The sequence below is a fragment of the Anolis carolinensis genome, chromosome 3 (genome assembly GCF_035594765.1).
Source record: "Anolis carolinensis isolate JA03-04 chromosome 3, rAnoCar3.1.pri, whole genome shotgun sequence".
In the NCBI taxonomy this organism is placed as follows: domain Eukaryota; kingdom Metazoa; phylum Chordata; class Lepidosauria; order Squamata; family Dactyloidae; genus Anolis; species Anolis carolinensis.
The window spans coordinates 33,541,908-33,567,219 of record NC_085843.1 but is presented as its reverse complement, the minus strand read 5'-3'; the positions used below and the strand labels follow the sequence as shown (position 1 = coordinate 33,567,219).

General features: G+C 36.3%; 1 protein-coding gene across 7 annotated transcripts in view; it reads right to left on the bottom strand.

The window, feature by feature from the left end:
* Positions 1 to 25,312, bottom strand: part of fry (FRY microtubule binding protein) — a 286,727-nt gene that overhangs the window by 73,110 nt on the left and 188,305 nt on the right. For all 7 annotated transcript variants that reach the window (XM_008107925.3, XM_008107921.3, XM_008107919.3 and 4 more), the window contains 14 exons: positions 24,845 to 24,936; positions 24,446 to 24,618; positions 21,988 to 22,148; positions 20,909 to 21,019; positions 18,228 to 18,382; positions 15,567 to 15,666; positions 14,431 to 14,602; positions 12,530 to 12,786; positions 11,670 to 11,816; positions 10,597 to 10,765; positions 9,729 to 9,819; positions 5,968 to 6,050; positions 5,328 to 5,478; positions 1,662 to 1,765 (listed from right to left, as the gene is read on the bottom strand). In XM_008107925.3, coding sequence (XP_008106132.1) covers positions 1,662 to 1,765; positions 5,328 to 5,478; positions 5,968 to 6,050; positions 9,729 to 9,819; positions 10,597 to 10,765; positions 11,670 to 11,816; positions 12,530 to 12,786; positions 14,431 to 14,602; positions 15,567 to 15,666; positions 18,228 to 18,382; positions 20,909 to 21,019; positions 21,988 to 22,148; positions 24,446 to 24,618; positions 24,845 to 24,936 — 1,966 coding nt within the window. The remainder of the gene's footprint in view (positions 1 to 1,661; positions 1,766 to 5,327; positions 5,479 to 5,967; positions 6,051 to 9,728; positions 9,820 to 10,596; positions 10,766 to 11,669; positions 11,817 to 12,529; positions 12,787 to 14,430; positions 14,603 to 15,566; positions 15,667 to 18,227; positions 18,383 to 20,908; positions 21,020 to 21,987; positions 22,149 to 24,445; positions 24,619 to 24,844; positions 24,937 to 25,312) is intronic.

Below are 25,312 nucleotides of genomic sequence, written 5' to 3'. Positions count from 1 at the left end.
ATTCTGCATTGTAAGATTTAAATATGGACCTACCACAGAGATCATAACAAGATTCAGAGTGGGTTAATTCTCTACTAACTTTTATAAAAAGGCTCAGCCAAAGACAAAATGACAAGCCTACTGCTGGTGTGAATATATGAAGTTGTCTCCTCCTAGCCATAAATTTAATTTGACTTTGAAGAATTACTAGATACTGAAATCTGTTGCCAAACAGTCTAAGAATATATAAGTCCAACTATTTTTTCAATGTTATCAATTCAAAATCATTTCCTAATGGAAGTAGAAAATGCCTGCCTAGCGTATCTACATTGATTTAATTTTGTGATAAAAATATTTCATTATTCATAAACCTTTTCATTTGATAGAAGTAACATTGTTCAAGGAATGGCTGGCTTAACATTTCCAACACAGCATTCCTTTACTCATTATTTGGCTAATTCCTTAGCTACCATCTATATGATGTCATATGCTTTTTAAAAAATGTAGTTGAGCTTGGAAAAATATATACTTAAGAAATATGCTACTTCTTTAGTTTATTTATGTTCTAATTATTCCATTGTATAAGCCACTATCCTGAGCCAACAGTTAACATGACCTAGGAATTTGATGCTGGTACAGGGACAGATCACCTCTTCATAGCTTTAGTCTCAGTTTATGGGCAACAATTATGCCACTGTGTTGTTGAAGGCTTTCATGGCCAGAATCACTAGGTTGCTGTAAGTTTTCTGGGCTGTATGTTCCAGAAGCATTATCTCCTGATGTTTCGCCTACCTCTGAGGATGCCTGCCATAGATATGGGCAAAACATCAGGAGAGAATGCTTCTGGAACATGGCCATACAGCCCGGAAAACTCGAAGCAATGCCACTGCTTAAGCATTGATTTTCTTCTGCACAGTTGTGATGCTTGTGAAGGCTTCCCTCCACTCACCTTCTTAAGAATAATATAATAAAAAACAATATAACACACAAAGACCCCACTATTCACTGGGGATATGTTCCTGGCACGATTATGACCAAGTGTCATGTGAATGATCTAACTTCCAATTCCAGCATACCATACAGTTGCATTGGAGGACCTAGAGATTCCTAGAGATATATCCTCTTCTAGAGATTTGCTAGGTCCTCCAATTTTATGGGAGTTTGCTGGGAAACTGTACCATAAAATCGCCTGAAGGATCTAGCAAATTTGTAGAGACCATATGTAAGTGAAACACCAGATATAGCTTCTATGGGTATAGGGGTGGTATAATACATATTGTATAATTCTTTCCATCAGATGAAGTAAGTAATTCTTGCCAAAAATATTATTATGCAGGGATCCACACCTGTAGTTTCCTGTCTTATATACAAAAACATTTGCCAGACCATCTCATCATTTTCTATAACCACATTACTAGTGATATAAATACCTGTAAACATTAGAAACAACACACAGTCGTTTGAAAATGGTAGAATGTCATGTTGGTAGTTTTATCTGATTACTAATACTAATATAGCAAAACTCTGCTATATTAATAGTAACAAATTCTATTCATGAAATCATGAGAGCAAGAGCAGTACATAGAAAAATAAACACTGAAATAAGTAAACAAGGAAGAATACAAAGTTTCATCTGGCTATAAACTTAATTTCAGTTTCAATTTTTGCTCAATATGTCTTACCTAAGAAGAGGGCATGCAGTAACAGTGGGAGGTGGAGAGCCCAGTCTTCCCTTACACTGTGATCTACTACCATCTCAGCCATGAAGATGACAGCAATATTACACCTATCAGTAAAAATAAGATAAATTAACAATCCATAAGGAGACCAGGAAAAAAAAATCAGCAGTAATTACACAATTGTTGAAGTAACTGAACCACAACATGGAAACTATGGCACATTTTTTAAAATGATAAAAGCCAAGAAGGCACAGGTGGTATCAAATAATGTCAATCTGCTGGCAGAAGAACATCTACTAGTTTAGTGGTTCTCAACCTGGGGTTCTCAGATATTTTTGGCCTTCAACTCCCAGAAATCCTAACAGCTGGTAAACTGGCTGGAATTTCTGGGGGCTGTAGGCCAAAAACATCCTGGGACCCCAGGTTGAGAACCACTGTACTAGTGGAATGTTTTACCTGTACTGCACTGAATTTTTCAATATACAAGATATATATTCCAATGATTGTATGTAGCACTTTTATATCATATTTTTATTTTGTTTAAAAATGGCCTATGATCTAAGCATTAATATACCATAAGTAGTGGGATGAATTTCCCTTTTCTGCTGCAACTCCCCGGCCCCTAAAAAAATCTGCTCCAGAACATTAAGGACTCTAGGAGGGACCTACTTTTGATAATGAAGTATAATGGTAAAGGCTTAAGGAAGCATCCCTTTGAAAATGTAATGTGGTAACTCATTCAAAACACCATTTCTATGGTGATTCTGAAAGACATTAATTAAAGCAGAGGTTCTCAACCTGTGGGTCCCCAGATATTTTGGCCTTCAGCTCCCAGAAATCCTAACAGCTGGTAAACTTGGCTGGGATTTCTGGGAGTTGTGAGCCAAAACACCTGGGGTCCCACAGGTTAAGAACCACTGCTTGGTTAAAGCTTTACATACTTCTCCTGAAATAGAATGCCTAACAATTCAAAGCTCAATTTTATTTAATTCAGATCACTCATTCTCAGGCATCACTATTTCTAGACATCAAAATAACATTTAACTGAATAATATTAAAGAGGAGACTACTCTTGCATGACAAGATAAATGCCTTGAATGACTGGCAAATGGAATTGATGGGTGGACACTATGGTACTCTAAGCACAACACTTATCCACCTCTTAGCTCAGTCAGCACCCAGAGAAAGGAGTAAATATAAAATTTACAGGTATGCAATCTCTCTATCTTGGGTGATGGGTGGAATGTGAGAACTGTCAGAACCAACTTGTTCCAAACATGGAAAAATTGTGCAGCTGTGACTATCTGGGCACAAGGGAATTCTTCACTCTGTGTTTTTCATATACAGTAAAGCCAACATGGTAGGGGTTCTCAAACTTTTTTAGCAGAGGCCTGGTTCATAGTCCCTCAGGTTGTTGGGGGGCAGCGGGGTGGAATATAGTTTGAAAAAAAACATGAATAAATTAGTATGTACACTGCACTTATTTGTGGTGCAAAAAAGAGGAAAGAACAATACAATATTTAAAATGAAGAACAATTTTAACCAACATAAAATTACCATTATTTGAATGGGAAGTGTGGGCTTGCTTTTTAGTCAAGTTAATTAGGATTGTGGTTGTCGTGCGTCCTCAAGTCGTTTCAGACTTAGGGTGACCCTAAGCCTAAAGTTTAGGGTGGGGGCCAAGTAAATGACCTTGCAGGGTTGCATCTGGCCCATGGGCCTTAGTTTGGGGGTCCCTAACCTAGAGCTAGTACTCAGGCTTTCTAAATGGAGCTTTGAGTGAAGATATTTCATCCTTACAGAGATGTACAGAGAATCACCGAGTTACAAACATCTGACTTACAAATGACTCATGGTTAAAAACAGGGGTTAGACAACAGGAAGTGAGAGAAATCTACCCTTTGGAATCCTTCCTGTGGAAAAGGGGTCTCCACTGAAGCTTCATCACCAATCCTTGTTTCCACAACAAGCTACATTTTTCAAAAATCCAACAATCACAGGGAAAGCGAGGTGAAATCTCCTGAACAGGAGAGCACAGCAAAACAAACACCACAGGGGTATTAACCTTTCCCTATGCTATCCAAAAGCTTGTGTGTGTGTGTGGGCTGGCATTACACTTAAAAATGTACTTGTTCTTACATACAAATTCTTATTTGTAACTTGCCTGTATATGGGAAAAAATGTCTGCATCAATGACACCATCAGCTTTGGATGCATGTTAATCCATTGGAAGTACAATAGCATCACTCTTGGAAGGTAGAATAGCATTATTTCTATAACTTGCTGCCATACTTGAAAGAGCTGTCACTGGACACACTTGGAAAATCTGTTATCTATCTATCATACAGCTGTTCTGTATGTGTGATGGTAGGAGAGATACTTTTAAATATGAATTCTTTTATCCAGCTATTAAAACATTAGGTTGGGATTAGTTAAGTGTATACCACAACTGCATTTTTCAGTCCTTTAAAAGCCATTTTGTTTATGTTTATAGTAATTTCTTGCCCCAAATAGCCTAAAACCATGCAAAAAACATAACAAAACCATAAACCTCATACCAATGGCCAAAGATTGGCAAAAGCCAGAAGTGGAAATGATATTGTGTCACTTCTAGTTACAGAAAATGTGCCTATGCTGCCTACAGGGAGGGAAAAATCCATCAATTACAGTGTAGTTCCTTTCAACCTTTCTTTGTAAATAGGCATTATTTTCACATTTTAGTACACTTAAAATATCAAAGAATGGACAAAAGCAAAAGTAGGACTGAATGGCCCTTGATTTGACTTTTTCATCCCTATTCATAGCATTCATTTATTATAAGTTCATATTTAGCTGACTATCAGCATTAAATACTTTGCTAGAAAATTTCAGAGCTATAGTCCTCTGCTCTATAATGATCCCAACCCACATTTGCTGGAGCATGGAGGAGGCAAATACATTTATGACACAATGTCAGAAGCTTTCTGCTTTTAAAAATGTCATTAATATGGTAACAAGTCACGATGTCTGCATTTAGCATTATAATCAAAATGAAATTATGCTTGTCAGTGTAGATGACATAAAGAAGATCATTCTGATATAGAAAATGCATACAGAATGTGGCAAGATTTACAATGCAGTAGACGGAGGAGGTTGGGGAGAGGACAAAAGTTGACTTTTCTAATCAAGTCCTTCGCCTGAGTCTTGAGAGAAAGTTTCTTAATTAATTTTCTTCAACCAGTGTCTATTTCATTTTGGTTGAAAAAAGGTAAAACATAACATTATTCCTTAGAGAGGTTAATATAATTTCCAACATAGTGAAGGTTTGTGATGAAATTGGTATTGCTGGATCTAATCCTTTGCTGACTAGCAATACTCTTTTCTGTATATGTATATACAGACATAACAACCATTTGTCTTGCCTTAACCAGAAGACTCTAGGCAGCTTGTAATAACCCAATGATGTAAAATACTGGCCATTGGCAGCTACCTCACATCAGATAGTTAAATTTATTATAAAATCTCATGAAACACAAGATTTATTGAACAAACCAATACATCACTACAGGGAAATGGTATTATAATATCCAATTACTTTCACAAGCATATCAGAGTTTTCATACATAATGCAGCTAGCTGTTGACTGGGATAAATTACTTTGGAAGACAATCATTTTAACATTCAGCTTACCTATGCAGTGGTCCTCGTGGTGTAATAGTTTCTGGGAGATAGTCAACGAGTGGGGCCCAGCACCCACCATTAAACGGCATTGGTAAAGGCTGTGGCTGTTTCATTTCCACAATGTTTAATAGCCAGCTTGTGTATGGAGAAATAGGATCATCTGCACAGTAACACATTATTTATTTAATAATATCTTCCATCTTAAAGACACCCAAAAACTAATGTTCCCTTGAAAGTTTACAGAAAAAATAAAAAAAGTAAAATAGAATGTTAAAAAATTAAAGAGAACAGACAGAAATCAGTGCTGCAAATAATAAAAACAAAACTAGAAGCAGGGGTGAATATCTTCAGAAAAAAACTGCTTTCTGAAGCAGAATTCCATTTGATATCTTTACTAACAAATAATCCCAAAGACTAAACAATTTGTCAAAAGCAGCTGCAGCCATTGGCACAATCCAGCCAAAATGAATGATTTCTGAGTTCAGTTTATTTAATCAGGAGAAGTTTAAGCACCTGCTCAATGTTTATACAGAAATAATAGGGGCTTCAAATTACCTAGCTTTGTCTACACCATGCTTATTATGAATATATCTATTAATAATAATCACCATTAGGCACAAACTTAATGTAATTAAATGTCAGGTCATACTTTTGTCGTCATCATAAGATCCTCCAGAGCTATTGCTGTATCTTGATTCTAGTCGATTATGCGCTCTGATCACATTGCTGAACCTTGGGAATTAAACAAAATGTAAAATATATCTTTAAGAACTTAATTTGGGATTAGTCTCTAGGATCCAAAGGTGAAACAGGCAAATAATCTTTAATCAGTGACTACTTTTGAGGAAACTAAGCAATAGCAGTCCACCAAATTTAGGACATCAGCTGAGACACTGTTAACCCTTGGAACCAGATATGCACAGGGCAAATGTTGCTTCTTCGGCATGGATATAAGCATGCACCCCCTTAATATTAAACAGTGACTGTAAGTATTCAAATTGGCCACCAGTTGTCTTAATAAATGTGTAATAGATTCCATACCCTTTGCTCTTGGCCCAGCTGCGAAAATCGAATGAAAATAATAAGAATCTTTATTTGTAAACCACCCTATTTCCCAAAGGGACTCAGGGCAGCTTTCAACACATATGGCAGACATTCAATGCCAGCAAACATACATATTAATAAATTACTTCAAAACAATACATATCAAGGAAAATAGACATGACTATAATCTTAATACCGAATAAAATACCAAAGAATAAAACTGGACGAACCTCACAGAGATATTCACATAAAATGAGTTTAAAGAGGGTAGTGTTTACGATAACTAAAACCTTATTAGGAGGTAAAATGGTTCCCAACAACTTACAGGCTGAGATAGTGTTCAGGGTCTAGAGAAAATTTTAAAAGAGTGATGTAATGGAGCTTATTTGTAAATAATATAATTCCCACTGATTAGTGATTTAAAAGATATGACGTAACGTTTGAAACAGTGTTCCATATGTTTCTTATCTTAATTTTGAGATCTTTAAAAAATGATACCTCAAGAGACTACTTTTTAATTAAAAGTTTTTAAATTACTTTCAGAATTATTGTAAATAGTGCTACACAAATTATACAAGCATTCAGAATATTTTCCATTGGTAACACATGTTTACATTGTTTCCCCTCTTCCTCCCTCCCTCCCCTCCTTCAAAAGATTACTTTTATCCTTCAATTGCCCTGTCTCAAACATGGAATTTTACAAAAGGTCCAGAATGGTCACCATCTATTTGCAACCTTGCCATGATGTTCCACAGTTTCTTTTGTGATTTTCCTTACAAAATAGCAAATCCAGAATAGATGTACTGGGAAAGTTTATTATTTTATTTCCTCAATTGTTAAGACACACTTTTTTCCTATATAAACATATTTAAAAATGTGGTGCCTCTTAGAATCACAGGTGCATCTGATGTTAATTTTGCTGGTGGTACTGAAATTAGGGTGCATCGTACAATCAATGTTATCACATAATTGAAGAAATATGGTTCTAAAATATAAGCCTGCTATCCCATTAATACCCGTACTTAGTTATCAGTAAGTTTCAAGAAATATTGGAATAATAATAACTAACTGTATGAATTTTAAAGACTTTATCTTGTATCAAAATTAATAGAAATGTAATAAAAATTAAAAGAACTGAAAAACAGGTAGGCAAAATTTGGATCAGAGAAAGATGGAAGTTGTTCTGAATGTCTGTGCCATGCTATTGAAAAATCCAATGTTAAAACAGTCTTGCAATACATGTTTTGAAAGAAAGAGAAACAGCAATGTTACCCAGAAGCAAAATGATTTATTCTATGGTTGAAAGGAAATTTATACATTGCTCAGCTGTTTATACAATCTCTCCCACTGAGAAATCTGTTTGGGCTTTGTAATCAATTGCTGTTATTTGACATAATGTTGAAATGGGAACTCATTGCATTACTCCTGTTTGTTTTTCATTTCTTTCTGTGACTTCCTTACTTTCTTTATATTACTTCATTTTAATTTGATAAGAGAGTGATATAAATCTGAACAATTTCTCCAAATCCTAAATTTTATAATTGATAAGGTGATATAAAATAAAAGAACTGCTTCCAAAATGTCTGTCTTTGAAAGGTAACTAGAAAAGGCAACAAGAAAACATTATTTGTGACACCAGAAGGAGCAATATCATTACTACTCATTATACTGTCTTTGAAATGTAAATTTGTTCCACTGTTGGTGGTATAATTTATCTCTGAGTGCATCTACACTGTAGTGTTGCTGTATGTTGCCTGAAGCTTTCTAGATGTAATGATAAAATATACTCTTAGCGATATGGTGGTGAGATTGCATTTTATCTAGAAAGCTTCAGGCAACACACAATACTACGGGAAGAAACTACTCAGCTTTCAGAATGATGGGCCATCCCTAAACAGAACATTATAATAATGTGAATTTGCAATCAACATATAACTATAAATAAGAAAACATGCTTCTTCTTTCCTTTCAGCCTGTTTTCCAAATTAATATAGCCTACACATTCATGAAGTCACCATGCTTGTTCATATAGATTCACTGGTTGAAATACCATAGTAGCTACTTATTTCTCTAACTGTTCACTAATCAACCTTTATTGTACACCAATATAAGATTTACAAGCAAGGGATGTGTAACCAATATTGCATTGTAACACTAGGCCTGATAATAAGTCAGACCATTGATCCATCAAACTCAGCATTGCCTCTGCTGTCCAGAGATCCTCCAAGCAAGACTTAATAGGGACTGAACCTTGGATCTTTCATTAAAAAACACTGGATCTTCCATTAAACTCCAGCCTAAACTTCTGCACTTTATACTAATAAAGGAGGATACAAAGATTTCTCAAGGATGAGAAACTATTTTTTTGGAACTCCAAATACTCAAATCTCCCAACTCTGGATGGCAACATCTACCCAGCTATGATTCTCAACTCCAGTGAAGGATGTGAGGAAAAGAACCATATATACTCATGTATAAGTTGACCTCGTGTGCAAGTCGAGGGCAGGTATGGGGGCCAAAATGACGTATTTTGTTATGATCCATGGATAAGCTGAAGGTCATTCTGCAAAGAGATGAAAGCACCCATAGTAGCTTAAGGCCAACCGCTCCTGACCTCTGTTGCTACCATTTCCCTGCCCAGCCATTCATATGGTGCTATGGTGGAGAGAGTAGAGAGGATCAATGCTTGGATTAGGTTCTCCCAGGACAAGCTACCTGTTTGCCTTTTGTCACTCTATGCAGAGAAGGGAGATGATTCCTTTTTGGATAAGAGTTACTATTTACATTCACCTGTGGATAAGTCAATCCAGGTTTTTGGATTGATTTTTTGACTAAAATTTCTGGACCTATACATGCATATATAGGGCAAGTTACAGTCCATGAAAGCATGTGCTGTAACTTTGCTGAAACAGATTAATGAATTTACAACTTTGGGACAAATTATTAAGCACTCATGTAGGCCAGTTCCCTGCCCAAATCCAACCCCTGCTCTTTTTAAAAATTTCACAACAGAAATCCTCAACATCTATAAGCTCTGGGAACCACTAAGCACAGATCCCTATTGACCTGTTTTTGCCTTATTTCCTTTACTTTTAATTTACAAATAAATATATTTCTCCGACATGCGGGAAGTCATCCAAGTATGCAGAAAACATTGCCTTGTTTTTGGGTGGCCAGATTTTACTGATAGGTATCAGGCCACCCAATTGCAGTATTAGAAAGATACTCGTATTTAGATGAGACAGATCTGCAGATAGTATTATTTCTTTGCCTGTGAAATTCTCACAATGGAGTATCTAGTATTACTGGCTCACGGACTTAAAAGTTTTAGAAAGAAAGATCATGAGTTCTCATCAGATTACAAACCTTTCATCTGTTTCCTTCACAACTCTGTTCTCTTCAATATCAGCAAAACTATCTTGGCCCGCAACTACAGTGTTACTGCTTGATGTGGTCCCTGTATGTGTAAAAACAATGTTTACATTTTCTTTTTAAAATATAGTTATATAAAGTCATTTTAGAGTTTTTCATTTAAGCTAAGAAAAAACATCCAGAAGTTCCTGGTGGCATGACCCTGGAAGGTTTTTGTGTCACACTGCTGATCCTCAACGGCTTCATTACCAATCTGGGGTGAAAGAAGAGATTTTCTAATCTTCATTGTCAAAGCATTTCATTAAGATACTTCTTTCTACTACAATCAAGACTAAGTAAAGGTTAAGAAAGTTTATATATGGCCCAAAGGATTTCAAGCTGCTATTGGAGTGGTTTCATTGCTCCTGAAGATTCAGGCAATGAGTTTTTGAGAAAACATGAGATTTCATCCCATGTTTAAGTTTATAGCATGAACACATGGATATACAGTTTTAAGTCAATTCTAATGTCAGAAAGCTTATTTTCAGCTAAGTATAGCTAAATCTGGATCCCAATTCCATTTATTTATGGTCTAAATCAGTGGCTCTCAACCTGTGGGTCCCCAGTGTTTTTGCTTACAACTCCCAGAAATCCCAGCAACAGTTTACCAGCTGTTACGATTTCTGGGAGTTGAAGGCCAAAATATCTGGGGACCTACAGGTTGAGAACTGCTGGTCTAAGATATAAGACCTGAGAAGAAATGCGAAAGCAGCTTGAGTATATTTTGTATGATATGTCTAACTCTTGTCATTAAAATGCTTGTAGTTCATTTATGCACATACTGTATTTTCACAAATAAAAAAGATAAATCTTTAATTTTTACCAGAAGCAGCAGCTGAAGCCTTATTGCTGGCAGTAAAACGGTAGAATGGTGGGTTGTCGCAATGCTGAACTATAGGGTTCACGGGATCAGTCTGCTGTAGCTCAAACAGAAGCTCTTCCATTGTTTGAATAGTATTGTTCCGACACAAATAAATAGCAACTTTTTTGATCTGAAGAAAAATAATTATTTAGCATCTTCTACACTATGAAATTTGGAAATATACATAATAAATGTAATAAGGATAAATATTCTTTTGAAACTATACTAGGCCCTCCAATTTATAGGGGTTGAGGGCACAGGATCTCTGTGGGAAAAGGGCAATTTAAAAAATTATTAACTTGAGAGAACTCCTCTGTAGGAATCTCCAGGTCCTCCAGGGTGAGTCTATGACAGTGGTTCTCAACCTGTGGGTCCCAGGTGTTTTGGCCTTCAACTCCCAGAAATCCTAACAGCTGATAAACTGGGATTTCTGGCAGTTGTAGGCCAAAACACCTGGGAACCCACAGGTTGAGAACCACTGGTCTTTGATAACCAGAAGTTTAATTGTAGAACCAGAAGGAAACGACGGAGGATCTACAAATGCCTACCGAAGTGTTGTCTATAGAAATCTCTATGTCAGATGTGTCAAACTTGTGGCTCTCCAGATGTTTGGGCCTCCAAATCTCAGAAGTTCCAGCCAGCTTATCCAATGGTCAGGAACTCTGGGAACTGAAGTCCAAAACACCTGCAGGGCCACAATTTTGGCACCACTGCTCTAGTGCAAACATAGTTGTGTTGGAAGACCTAGAGATTCCTAAAATGAACATATTCATCAATTTCGCAAAATGTGGAGGGCCGATTGTATAATGATGTAACAAAGAGGTATGGAACTGCCAAGGTTTTTACAGTATGACAAAACAGACGTTTTGCAGTGAACCCCCACAATGATTTAAAATATATATATTTTCCTATTAACCCATGTTTTTGCTAAATACATTTTATAATGTGCTGTACTACTGTAGTTGAATGCATTCTTATACTCATGCTGCCTTGCTCAATGAAAAACAATGCAACTAGTTAAAAATCTTACTTACATAAGATAAAAGGATAGTATCGCTGCTTACTCCACACAAGCTTATTAGAAACTGCAATGTTATTCTCAAGTTGTTGCTCCACTTTTCATTGTTGGCTAAAGCATTCCAAACATTCTCCATTTCAGGCCCAGGAACTTCATCCCCATACTGCATAGAAACATAAAACACTGGACTTGAAAAAATAAAGTAAACTCTCTCTTAACAGATACAAAATATTCCCCAGAGAACTTAAGAGCTGAAATAGTCTTTTGAAAAGAACTGCTCTTTTTAAATTAAAGTACCAAACTAAGCCATTGTAAGTAAAACAACAAAACTATACACCTCAATACAACATTCCAATAGTTCAGATCAAGTATGAACAATGTAAAAACTACAAACTGTACAACCTCCTTATCTATGGATTCGATATCCATAGTTTCACTTCAAATGCCCATCTCTGGCAATGTCTGTGGACCACTCTAGGTCTTTCACTGCAATTCTATGCTGTGCTTCTGGTATAGTCAAAATACAGGGTTTGCTTTTATCCATAGTGTCATGTATCCATGGATAGAACAGATTTAATGTGGATACAGGGTTGTACTGTATTAAAAAATACTGACAGAGCCTGAAAGTGATAATGTGAATGAGTCGTGGCTAAGACTGGATAGCTCCATTGGGACCCTTGGAAAAGCCCTGATTGGCTGAGAAATAGAAAACAAACACACAAACAAACAGTCCTAACATAACTCATCTCAAAGGCTGTTGTTATAATTAATGGGAGGAAAGAAAGCACAACTGCAACCTTAACTCTTTGGAGAAAGAGTATCTATATCTAGGCCTCCTTTTGTTATAGGAACTCATCTCAGTATTTGCTTGCTTACCTTGGCAGTCATATACATTAAATTATTAAGCACTAGTGATGTGGCCTCTGGAGAACCCCAGCCACTTCCCTTTAGTCCACATGCCACAACTATTTCCCCATCTTTGTCCTTTACTTCATCTTCTGGGGTGCTGGGACTTGAACTTGGCAGAAGAAGTCTGCTGTCCACAAGTTCAATGTTATGAAGCCATGGCAGCAGGTAGGTAAGCATGATCTGGCGCCCATTAGGATGAGTTGTTGGGAATCGCTGGCTAACTTCTAAAAAACAAACAAGCAAGCAAAAAATGTTTTCTAAATTACATTATGAGACATTTACTCAACTGCATGCCTTGTTAAATATCTTTTGCTTTTAAAGGGTTTCAAACAGAAATATATTAAACATGATGCATTACATACTTCTATCAAAAATTTGACCACTTCCTTAATACTATAAAAGGAAGGATCATTTCTAAAAGCAAAAATAAAAAATAGATTAAATTTCTTTTTTCCCCTTGTGCCTTTTAGACTATGTCTAGGGTAGAGACTTTCTTCTTTCTTTCTTTCTTTCTTTCTTTCTTTCTTTCTTTCTTTCTTTCTTTCTTTCTTTCTTTCTTTCACCTTGTTTAAAAGTTGCTTTTGGAATGGTTTGGCCTGAAGAGCAGTGTACTTAATACTTAATGATAACTAATTAATATTAATGTTGTTCAGGTTTAGCATCATTGCTTGAATTGCAACACCACCATTCAAAAAAGCTCACGAGTGAATATGAAACTGACAAATAAAACAAATTTAAATTCCATTCATTATTCAAAAATTGTACTCCTAATATACAGAACAAGAAAATCACAGCTACCATTAATAGAAAATCAGAAAATCCAATGGATAAAAGGAATAGAAGTACCAGAAATGTTTTTACAAAAATTTCCTACCAATTCTACATTTGCAAAACATCTAAAGACTTATCTCTTCCGGCAAGCCTACCCAGCCAATTTTAAACATGAATTTTAAACGTGTGTCCTTTGTTTAATCTATTGTTTTGTGTATTTTATAGAAATACTTTTTAATATGTGTTTTTATATAAATACTATGTGTATTTGTGATGTTTTTGCAATGTTTATGTGTTTTAATTATTCTGTAACCCACCTTTAGCCATGAGGAGATGCCATTAAGAAATAAAATAATTATATACAATTATATAAAACAAGAAAAAATAATATATGAAATATATTGCATAATATATGGCATAAAAGGAGGATGTCGGCGGGGGCCCAGTCACACAGCACCATCCAAGAGAGCCAAAGAACATCGGCAACAGCAAGCTTGGAGGAAAAGGCAGTGTTTGTCTGATGCAGGCTTCTTTGGACCTCAGCTTCTGGTGACTGGCTCCTTACAGACTCAGGCCCTGACTGCCTGGTTGAAGCAAGGCCCAGCAGAAACGTCTGCTGCCTCCAGAGGCTGGGGCATAAGAGGAGGATGCCGGTGGGAGCCCAGTTACACAGGACCATCCGAGAGTGCCAAAGAAGACCTTAAGATCATGACCAGGGGAGGGCCTAGTAGGGTGATCTAGATGCTGTTTTTATGTTTTAATATCTTAATGTTAATAGTTTTAAATTGTATTTATATGTTGATTGCTTCTATTGAGTGCATGTTATGTTTTATTTGCTTTGTATAATGAGGCATTGAATTTTTACCTAGATGTATATTTTATGCCACTCTGAGTCCCCTGCGGGGTGAAAAGAGTGGGACAGAAATGAAGTAAATAAATAAATAAATAAATAATAAACTCCTCAATGAAAATTCTATTCTGCTCCTTCTGAAAGCCCTTCTGGATTTTAATTAAAATGGACCCTCTTTGGAGTTCCAAAATGAGATAAATCTTTCCATCAATGTACTAACAGCAAGAATATAAATAGAAGTCTGTACCTGAAAACAATGGAAGTGTGAGCTCAGGATACATTCTTGCCAATTCATATGACAGATGAGCTAGTGATACGCTGTAAAGTGGCGGTAAAGGACCATGAGTTCCGTAAAGAATACTGCCAGGTCTTTGCTCAGCTACTTTCTTTGAATAGACAAAAAGCTTAGCTTCCAAAATCTACAGAAAAGGTGAGACATGAAAGTGATAAAACACATTTTCAATAAATATATTAATAAGCTAGATTATCTATAGATTTGACCACACATTTTCTAACAAGTAGAAGCTGCTTTATCTTTTGCATTTGTATCCCAACCAAATGCACCTCATAACACAACTACTGAGATTGCCTCTCACTGGTTATCTTTCCATCCTCCAAACATCACATTGACAGAATTTGCTAGAGCTCCAGTGACGAAGTGCGTTAAAGCACTGAGCTGGAGACCGAAAGGTCCCAGGTTCAAACCCCGGGAGCGGCGTGAGCGGCCGCTGTTAGTTCCAGCTCCTGCCAACCTAGCAGTTAAAAAACATGCCAATGTGAGTAGATCAATAGGTCTACCGCTCCGGCGGGAAGGTTACGGCGCTCCATGCAGTCATGCCGGCCACATGACCTTGGAGGTGTCTACGGACAACGCCAGCTCTTCGGCTTAGAAATGGAGATGAGCACCAACCCCCAGAGTCAGACATGACTGGACTTAACGTCAGGGGAAAACCTTTACCTTAACAAAGAATTTGGTACTCAGTCAATGTTCCCTTGTGATCCTTTACTTTCATTCTCTTATTACATGCTTTCCTGGCACTCAGTCCTGTCTGTTCCTACAACTCCTTTGTTCGTAACCTGCAGTTCCCACAATGACTATACAGAATCAGATCACCCAAGACACCCATGTTTTTACAAGCCTCCCCAGCATAGTCCAACAACTGTTGGATACTATTGAAAATAAAAATCAGTCCTCCTTTGCTTCACATCTGAGTCTAATTGCCCTCCCTTATATGTCCAAGGATTACAGCCGTATCAGAATATGGTTAAAACATTTGCATACTACACTGTCAAAAAAGAAAACTAACATGTAACATAGAGATGAATCCAGTTCTCTGCTTTCCCATATACTTTCAAAGGATTACAAAAATATTTCATACATGCCTGCATGAGTTGCATGGAAATTTCATAAATTTCTCTGTTGGTATCAGATGCTTTGAACAAGACTAAATTTAAAAGTGTCACAATATCAAAAGGATAGTTTCTGAAAGAACAAACAAATATAATAATTGATCTTTATCACATATTCTTTTAAAATTACTGCTTTTTAAACACCACACTGCCCTGGAGCTTGTCTCTCCAGAGATCATTTTATCCCAACATCTTATAGATTGCATTAGGATTCCTTGTCTACTTCCTTTCACCAAGTGATTGTCTTATTCCCAGCATCAGGTTTTCCTTGACCCTTGTTTTTCTTCTATCCTTTTCAGCCTCACCCTTCAACAGAGCCAATTTATTTACATGCTACTTCTAAACTCATTCTCAAAACAATAAAGGTTGAACAGAAACATTTAAGTATTAATAGCTAACATTTCATTTTTATCCACAACAGCAGGCTAACAAAGACTTTAATAAATACTTCCCTAAAAATATGAAAAATGTTCCTGTCATGTGAAAAACAATTTGTTCACTTTATTTATACCGTCTGTCCCTGTAACCCCCACTGGAATTTAATTAAAATTGTAAACAAATACAAACATCGTTAAAATGTAATTAAACAAGAAATACATTAAAAACAATTTAAAATATGCATTGAGAATTAATATATCACAGCAGGGCCTTGTATCATTCATTATCCCTGCCAGAAACACTGCCTGCCTTCTGGGTCACCCAGCCTCCCATTCATTCTTACTCTTCCCTCATTTCACATAGCTTCTCCTTCTCCTTGTTTACCTGTAGATACTAACCTAAATCCAAATGATAGTCTCAACTACAGTTGACTCACCAAATCAAAGCATTTATATTCGCAATGACTTACTGTACGCACACATTTGTAAGTCTAGAAAATTCAGTTAAAATCATCCCAAAAAAACCTGGTCAGTTTATCCAAAGGTCAATGTGCCTCAACTCTTATCAAAAAAGGAACCAACCCCTTCTCTGAGTACAGCGATGAAAGGCATAAACTTAGTCTGTCCTGGGAGAACCTAAAAGTACTGTTGTCCTCTACACTCTCTGCTGTGTTGTTGCTTCTGGCCTTTTCGTATGTCTGCATAGGGAAATGGCAGTGGTGGCCAATGGTAGTGGCCAACGGTGGCTGGCACCAACATGACACTGGTGATTTCCTGTCAACGCAGAATGACCCCCTTGAGTTATCCACAAAATCCATAATTTTGCCTCCAAAGCCTATCTTCAACTTATACATGAGATCAACTTATATATGGTACTTTTTTAACCAAAGTTTATTTCATCTGTTGAAAGCTGACTTGAGTCCCAGATTGGGAAAAAGTAGGATGACAACAACAACACAGTGACAGTAATTTATTCCGTGGATTACACTCTAGTTAAGTCCAGCAATTGGAATTAGATCACTGTTTCTGTCTTTCCCTTGTGCCTAAAATAACAAATCAATCTTCTCCTTCAAAGATATTAGATTTTTCATCAATATTCAAATTTTGTCAGCCTTGCTCTCCTTAGTGGATGAGCTTGGGAACATTCTGGAAGAAACTGCCTTGGGTTCCCCCGGGGAGAGAGGGTGGGATAGAAATACATTATTATTATAATTATTATTATATAATATGTTAAGTATATGGGATAGTACTTATGAATATTTAGGGGAAAAGTAATGCCTATTATAGCTCACAGTTTTCAATTAGATTTGGTCTACACTGAAGCAGTGGTCTATGCTACCATATATTATAGGTGACTTCAAAGGGATGCATCCTTCTGCCAAGACCTTACCCAAATTTTAAACTAACTAATTAAATCAATCAAAGTGCCCCAAGCACCATAATATTATAAAAAATATATTTTCGTTTCCAAAATCCTTAAGTGTCTTTTTGAAGCCATGGAGAAAAAATACCCTTGGTTTTTGCCCTCCCAACTATCCTAGACCATGGAGGCCATTAAAAAAAGAAGTGATCTAGAGGCCAGCTTGTGGATTCCCTCATCTCAGAAAAAATGTCCCAAGGAGGTCACAACATGGCAGAAAGTCTTCAATACCTCTAGAATGTGAGGATTTGGGGACTAAGCTATTTTCAATTTTTAAAAAATCTTTGAGAGTTCAAGAGACCATTAGAGCTGCATGTATCCCATAAACTGCATTTTCTTCATCCATTTCAATTATATTTATCTGCTGCTGTGATTTTATTCCACTTTTTATAAAATTATTAGTGATATTGCTAACTAGGTTGTGAAACAGAAGATAGTATAGTTTTCAGTATACCCTGCAAACATGTTGCATCTGGTCCAAGTATTTTATCTCTCCAGTGGGACACCACTTTAACATAAATGTCTGCTTTCTAAGACAAGAGAGAGGTATATTCCTTAGCCGCAGGCCCCCTACCTAAAAAAATGTTTAGCCATTTCTACTTGCTCACTGGTGCTTTTGTTCTATCATTGCTAAAGCACAAATATCTACAAGTTACACTGGCAAAAACTAAACATGCTTGAGAGGCTTTTCCCTATGAGCCTTCTTGCAAATGCATTTCTCCCTGTTTTCCACCTGATCTTGTCGCATTTGTAGTTGCAACTGTTATTGAACTACATGCTGCTTCTATAAGCGTAAGAAACTGATATATATTTATTAGCAAAAATAAATATTAATACCTGCTTCCACACACAGTTGCAATGGCTTTGAAGCATCCTGATGCAAGCTGGTATGATCCAGTATAACATCGGTCTATGGCCCAGTTAAAGAGGTTTATTTGGTCAGGATTTAACTCAAGCAACAAGACAACAACTTCACAGCCAAGCTGATGAACCTGAACATAAAGAGAATAGTATACTGTTTTGTAGTATAACACATGATAGCCACAATTCAATGGTATGCTTCTGCTGGATCCTACTGCTTTCAGCTATCTGAGTCCACTTGAGGAGATAGGGTGGGTTATAAATAAAGTATATTATTTTTATCTCCTCATAACACTCTGTGCACCCTAAAAACCTATTCTTGAGGATTTGGAAATACCCTTGAGCACATTTTGTGCCAAAGTGAGAAAATAAAGGGATGTCACTGGGCATCACTGAACACTGCTAGCTTTTGATCAATATATGTATCGATACGAACATAAAGGATATTAGAAATTTCCAGCTGAATCAGTTCAAAGCCCATCATTTTGCTGGAGGAAAAAATGACCTTCCAGATGCCTTTGGGAGCTTCTTGGTAGGAAATTAAGACAACATCAATTTCCCAGCTTTTGGGCGTTTTGCTGTTATGGTATACTGTGTAGATATAAACAAATACTTTTAATTTTGGATGCTTTTTTATCTTTTAGGGATAACAGACATTGAAAGACTTGCAATCCTACACATGTTCTGCCCAAAATTCATTTGTTTGAAGGAACTTCTTTCCAGTCAAGGTTGTGCGGGATTACCAATCCTACCCTATTTTGGTATTTGTATAATTTGTTCTAAATGATCCAACCTAGAGGCCATCATCATCTAAGTGCTGAGGAAATAGGTCTGAATGAATTGTCAGTTCAATTAACCAAGTATATATACTGTATACGTGTACAGAGTCCCCAGTTTCCCTCTTCATGCTACTAGAATTTCATAAGACTATTTCAAGGATATTTTTCACAACCTGAAAAGAGTGTTTTGGTAGATGTCATGCCAAAATGAAAACAAGAAAACTAAAAAAGCAATACCATTTGGCTCTATTCTTAAAATTTTTTTACCCTTTTATGACAGTCTTAAAAGAAGTAAGACAGAATGTCAACTTAATCATGCATTTTATCCAAGTACTAAGTTGGTAGTAGAGGAGGTGTGGGCAATGAAAAGCAGTGTACTGGATTAGTAAGTGTATAAGGAATTGTTGTGTGGCTTCAAGTCATTTCTGACTAAATGGGACTTTAAGCTGGACCTATTACAGTAGATTCTCTACAAGATTGGTCCAGAAAGAGAGTGTGACTTGCCAAAAGACACATTTGAGTTGAGATTCCACATCTGAATGGTCTCTAGGATCATATTGTTTTAGCATGGTTCACTGCTTTGAGTCTTTGTTGGGAGAAAAAGTGACATACAGTCATGATCATCATCATCCACCGCTCAAACCAGTAAAGCACATTGGCACTTTATACACCACACCAGGCTCTAGTGTCATTGCTTTACAAAATTAGTGATTTGATTAAATGCACGGTTAGACTGTGCCTAAAATAACAAATCACAAATGTTCTGCTAATGCTGGAAGCAATAGGCAAGTGCCAATATTTTAAGATGCAGTTGTTCTTTGCAGTGCTTAGTTTTATGCTATATTGTCTGTTTTCAGAAGTCTGTACATCTTATGACTGTGCAGAGAAGAGACAAAAGGGCAGTAATCTAAGCAATTCTTCTAATGTTTATCCTTTATATTTCTGGTTCTTCTCTGCATCTACAGGTTTCCATCAATCAAATCTATAAGCCTCCTCGAGCAACAAGGAGAAGCGGGTAAAAAATAAAATAATAACAAGAATCATTATTATTATCATCTTGCTTGTTTACTAATTCTTCATGCCTCCCTTCTATCCATCTACTTCTTGCCATTCCGATCTTCATAAAAAATATCTCCAGGTTTATTCTAAGTTTAAACTTTGAAAGCAGAACAACATTAATAAAAATGAATGAAGTTGTGCAAGTTCACTTTGCTGGCACGCTTCATTCTAAGCACATACTGCCCGTTCCACCTATACACACAGAAACCTCTGTTAAATGGTTACTGTGAGGGCATTTTAAAACAGGTTCAGCCCTATTTCACGCGGCAGAGACCCAACCTGCAAAGAAAACATTGACACTCTATGACAGTGGCCTTATTTTATCCTAAAGCTAGTACCCTTCTGGAGCACCTCCAACTATCTGCCCACTCATACTGATTTGATTCACCAGCAGCTATTTCCAGTAAGCAGGAAGTGATTTGACATTAACATTTCACAGAGTCTGGAATCCGGTGGGTGGTATGTGGGGTGGAAAGACTTCAAATAGACAGGCAAAAACATATTGAGATCATGCTGCCCTTAACCTTTTTCATTTGTAGAGCACTGAAATGCCTTTAGTATTTTGCAGCCAGCAGTTTAGATCCATAAACCACACAAAGACAAGTGTCTTTAAACAGAAAATAATACAAATCTTTTTACTATTTCAACAGTGTAGGGGGAGTAGCAGCTTATTTTTTCTTGGGCGTACATGCAGTACACTGATTTCACTGTTTGCTGTGCTAAACAGAAAAGCCATCATCGTCTTCAGACAAGACAACATTCAATAAATAACACATTCAAAATTATTTTCAAAATGTTTATCATTCCTGTGTTACTCACCCGTAAATCTTGGCAAGCTAAAATATTATCTAGCCATTTGTAGAGATATCCATCAGGGGAAAGACCTACATTGTCAAATACTGGACCGCAGCATAGTACCGCTGACATTGCCTAACAACAGAAAGCAAGAGGACTAGCTATACAAGTGCAACTACACACATTCCCATTGTTTCTATTCAAATGTGCTCTCACATTATGTTAGGTAGGATCACTGTATTCTAAACACAATGTAGCATAATATAGCAAAGTAAGCAGTGTAGCAATAAAAGTCTTAAAAGAACTTGAAAGAGTGAAGTATAGAAGTAAGATGCCGCAAGAGGCATTGTTCTAAATATACCCCAACATATCTCTCACCAACACATGTCAGTCAGATCAAAGGGACTTATATCACTTCCATCGTTAGCCCCTGGCCTTAATCAGTCTACCCTTACCTTAACTGCACTCAGCTTTCTCTCTTTATACATCTATTATATAGTAATCAAGTTGGCATTACTTCCATCTCAATCATACTCATCTCATTTGGCATCATATTAAAATCCCACTGAAATTATAAACTTCTAGAATTCAGAAAAAAGGTCTTAGCTGCCTTGAAGCAAATTGGGGTTTTTAAATATTTCTATCATTGTTAATCTTCTCTATTCTTGAAGGTAAAAAAATGAATCTCACAGAAAACAAACAAACAAACAAAGGCTATATTTACACAGGTCAAATAATGTGGACTCAAATGCAGATGACACATGGCTAGATTTGCAGCAGAAACACTGCATCCAGCCACTAATAGGGCTTTAGAGGAAATAAGATCTACCCTGGAGCTTCTAGGAAGCTCTGGTGTGACCCTGGGGTTATGAATAGCTGGATCGGGCTGGATCTAGCCTGATCCACTGTCCATACATCAAACAGACCCAGTGATATATTGCCCAAGAAATAAGATCTATACTGTATGCAATAATATTTTGGGTGTGGGAAGAAGAGAAGGCATGATAAAGCCTATTTTTTTTTGCCTTTTCCCATTTTCAATTTTTAAAAAGAATTCAAGTTGTACTGAGATTTTTTATACAGTGGAAGCAATCATGCGGTACCTTTAAAGCACAGTACTGGTATCGTGTGATCTGGTGATTTCTATCGCTGTAACGATCCAGTGGCGTAAACATGATACTGAACGGTCCAGCCCACTGACTAAACAAGATGAAGAGGTGGTGCCTCAGGCTTTGCTGAGGAAAAAGGAATCTCCTGTGGTGAACTGAGTGAAGAAAGATACAACTGTTCTTATTAATGATTTCAACAGAGGAAAACAGAAGCCAAACTATTGTGTAAAATTCAGTGACTGGGGTGACTGGAGGAATAATTTTCCTAGCTATACACACTGAAAATACTTTGAAACTGAGTCCTAGAATTATATGAGACATCTGATACTCAGATTCTGTTACTGATTCTGGTATTCAGAGTTTGTTATTCAAAAATAAAGATGTTGATCCCAGAAATTTCAACAAATTATAATGGGTGATTCATTCCACTGGTTTTTTTTTAAATATAAAAGCTACAAGAACTGACCCAAGTGGCTATAAATCAGCCCACAGTTAGGGCTCCAAACCTATTGCACACATACATATACCAAATTTACACATTTGTACATACATACATTTTATTGTAATATACATGCATAAATACATTGCAAAGGCAGCAGTTATAGGAGGAGCAGTAGCCATCTAAAAGTCTGACCTGTGAATAAGCAAGTTTGCAGTTTGAATCTCATTTTCAATACTAGTTTATCAAGTAGTTTTAGGCAAGCTTTAGTCTTCCTAATCATAATGTAGGAAAAATTATACTGATTTAGAGTTACATATATTTCAAACATTAGAAAGAATTATTGAAAATTTAATTATTATTACTGTTAAGTAAATTCTGTAGATTCTCAGACTATGAGAGAAAGGCTTATTCTGTTATCTGATTTTGGTTTATAAATGCAACATCCTATATCTACTTGTATCCACTGAATGGCCTGCCGGAAGAGATCCGGTAGCTAAATGAGGTGTTGGAATGCAATTGAAGATCCATCTCTTCCGGCAGGCCTTCTCAGTCAATTTTCAGTCATGGGTTTCAATTTACATTCTATTGCTACTATATGTCAATTTTGTATTTGAGTTTGGTACAAGTTTTGAAATATATTTTTGTGTTTTTATCTATGAAATTTATTGTATATATTTTATGTTCATATCTTTTTGAATTTGTTGTATCCCACCTCGAGCCATCAGGAGAGGCGGATAATAAATAACATGTATATTATTATTATTATTATTATTATTATTATTATTATTATTATTATTATTATTATTATTATTATCATCATCACAAAGACAGAATATGACACAGCAAATGAGATATATATGCTGGATTATTTTTATTATTATTATTATTATTATTATTATTATCATTATTAAAAGCATGGAAATGTTATTTGTTCTGGATTACAACTCCCCAAATTTTGAGGAGTATGACCAAGCTCTGCCTATGCCAAGGTGAACAGCAACATGCCAAGAGGGCATGGACAATTATAGTCCAGGAAAAATTGCCGGGGTGACATCAATCTTCTGCTCTGCACAGGATTTGAACTTTATTACACACATTACGTTTTGAACAACCCAATAAACTGAAATGAAAGCTATGCTGAATCTAAATATTACTGCATTTAAAAACTACAAAAGGCTATTTTGGAGCAACAGAACTGTATAGGGAATGAAAATGCAAGTTATTAATGTTGAGAGAATGTCATGTAAAAAAGGATGGCTTTCATTGTTTCAGGTGGCAGCTATGCACCAGAATCCATGAAGTGCTCAGTAGCTGGGCTTAATGCTTTGTAGGCCATGAGATGGATCTAATGGATATATGTTCAATAAATACAGAAGAAGCCTTCAGATTACCAGTGAATAGCCTAGCAGCCTTTTGTACAATCTCCCTCAAAAGAATCTGTTCAATTTGCAATGCATTCATTAGACCACACAGCACGTAAGCACAGCTAAATAAAGCTTCTGCGACAGCAAAAAAAAAAATATCAATGATCATTTTATCAGGCAGAAGGTAGTTGTCTGGAGATGAAAGCCAACTTTTTCTTTGCAGTCTCTACAATAACCAGGTACAACTCACTTAAGCTGAGCTACTAGGATGCGTTAATTTCAGATGCTTCCCATTACAAAAGTCCTACATTATTAAGAACAGTAAATCATTGGCAGTAAGTATAAAAGATAGCTTATCAACATATTTCCATTATCTATGCAACCTGCAAATGCACACTTTACACTAGGTAAACACAAGAGTTTATACTGTTCTATGAGGAAATTAGTAAGTGCCGCAACTGTGATATGTCATCTACTTAAAACAAATGAAAGAATGCATTTATAAATTTAAGCTCATCTGTTTCATACTTCCCCTTTTATATACTCCTACTTAGTACATGGTACATCCTTCTTTCCTATACCCAACACTGTCCTTCCTTCTCATTTTTGTGATTCTGCAATTTCCATGATTATCACATCTCCATACCTGGCACACACTGAATCAAATTAGCAATCATTGCACTAAAATGGGCTCTCATGTCCTTAAGGATTTCCACTTCTTTGTCATTTTCAGCTTCCAACAGCATGCGGGTCAGGTCAACATATTCTAAGAATAAGGCTCCAAGTGCTAAGGTATCCCGCTCCAAGGCTCCATTTGTGCTATGATACAAAGAAGTAGAATGAGTTAAAAAAAGCAATTTAGTTAAAACAAGAACACTTGGTAGACTATAACACTTAAAACAGCTGTTCCAAAAAAAAATTATATATATATATATACACACATACAAAAAAGAAGTATCTAAAAGATATTAAAAAGTAGTAACAACTGCAAGATATTATTGGCATTGCTACAGAGCATTCTTCTACCAAAAATTCAATATCCTACCTATCACTTATCACACCAGCATCAGCAAGTAATTCAAAAATCCGCAGTAATTGTAACCGCAGCAGATCTCGTCGCTCTCGTCGTTTTTTATTCTGTGTTGGAAGAAAAAATTATTCTTTTTGTGTACTTTTTAATAGCATATGTTCTTTTTAATAGTATATGTAGCATCTTAGAGATTAACTGAGAAAATGAAGTTGGTTGCATAAGTTTTCACAGATAGAGTGTACTTCCTCAGATGCATGTAAGGAAGTAGACATCATCTATGAAAGTTTATGCACTGTCTTTGTTCTATTAGTTTTTCAGGCTTTGCAAGATCCCTTACATAGCAATATATCAGACTAACACGGCTATGACTTTACATTAGTAGTATAGAAAACACTCTAGATAACATGTTTTTCTACAAGAAAAGATTTACACCGTGGATTACTTTGGATTCATTGACTAAATCATGATGCAATGATGCCATGG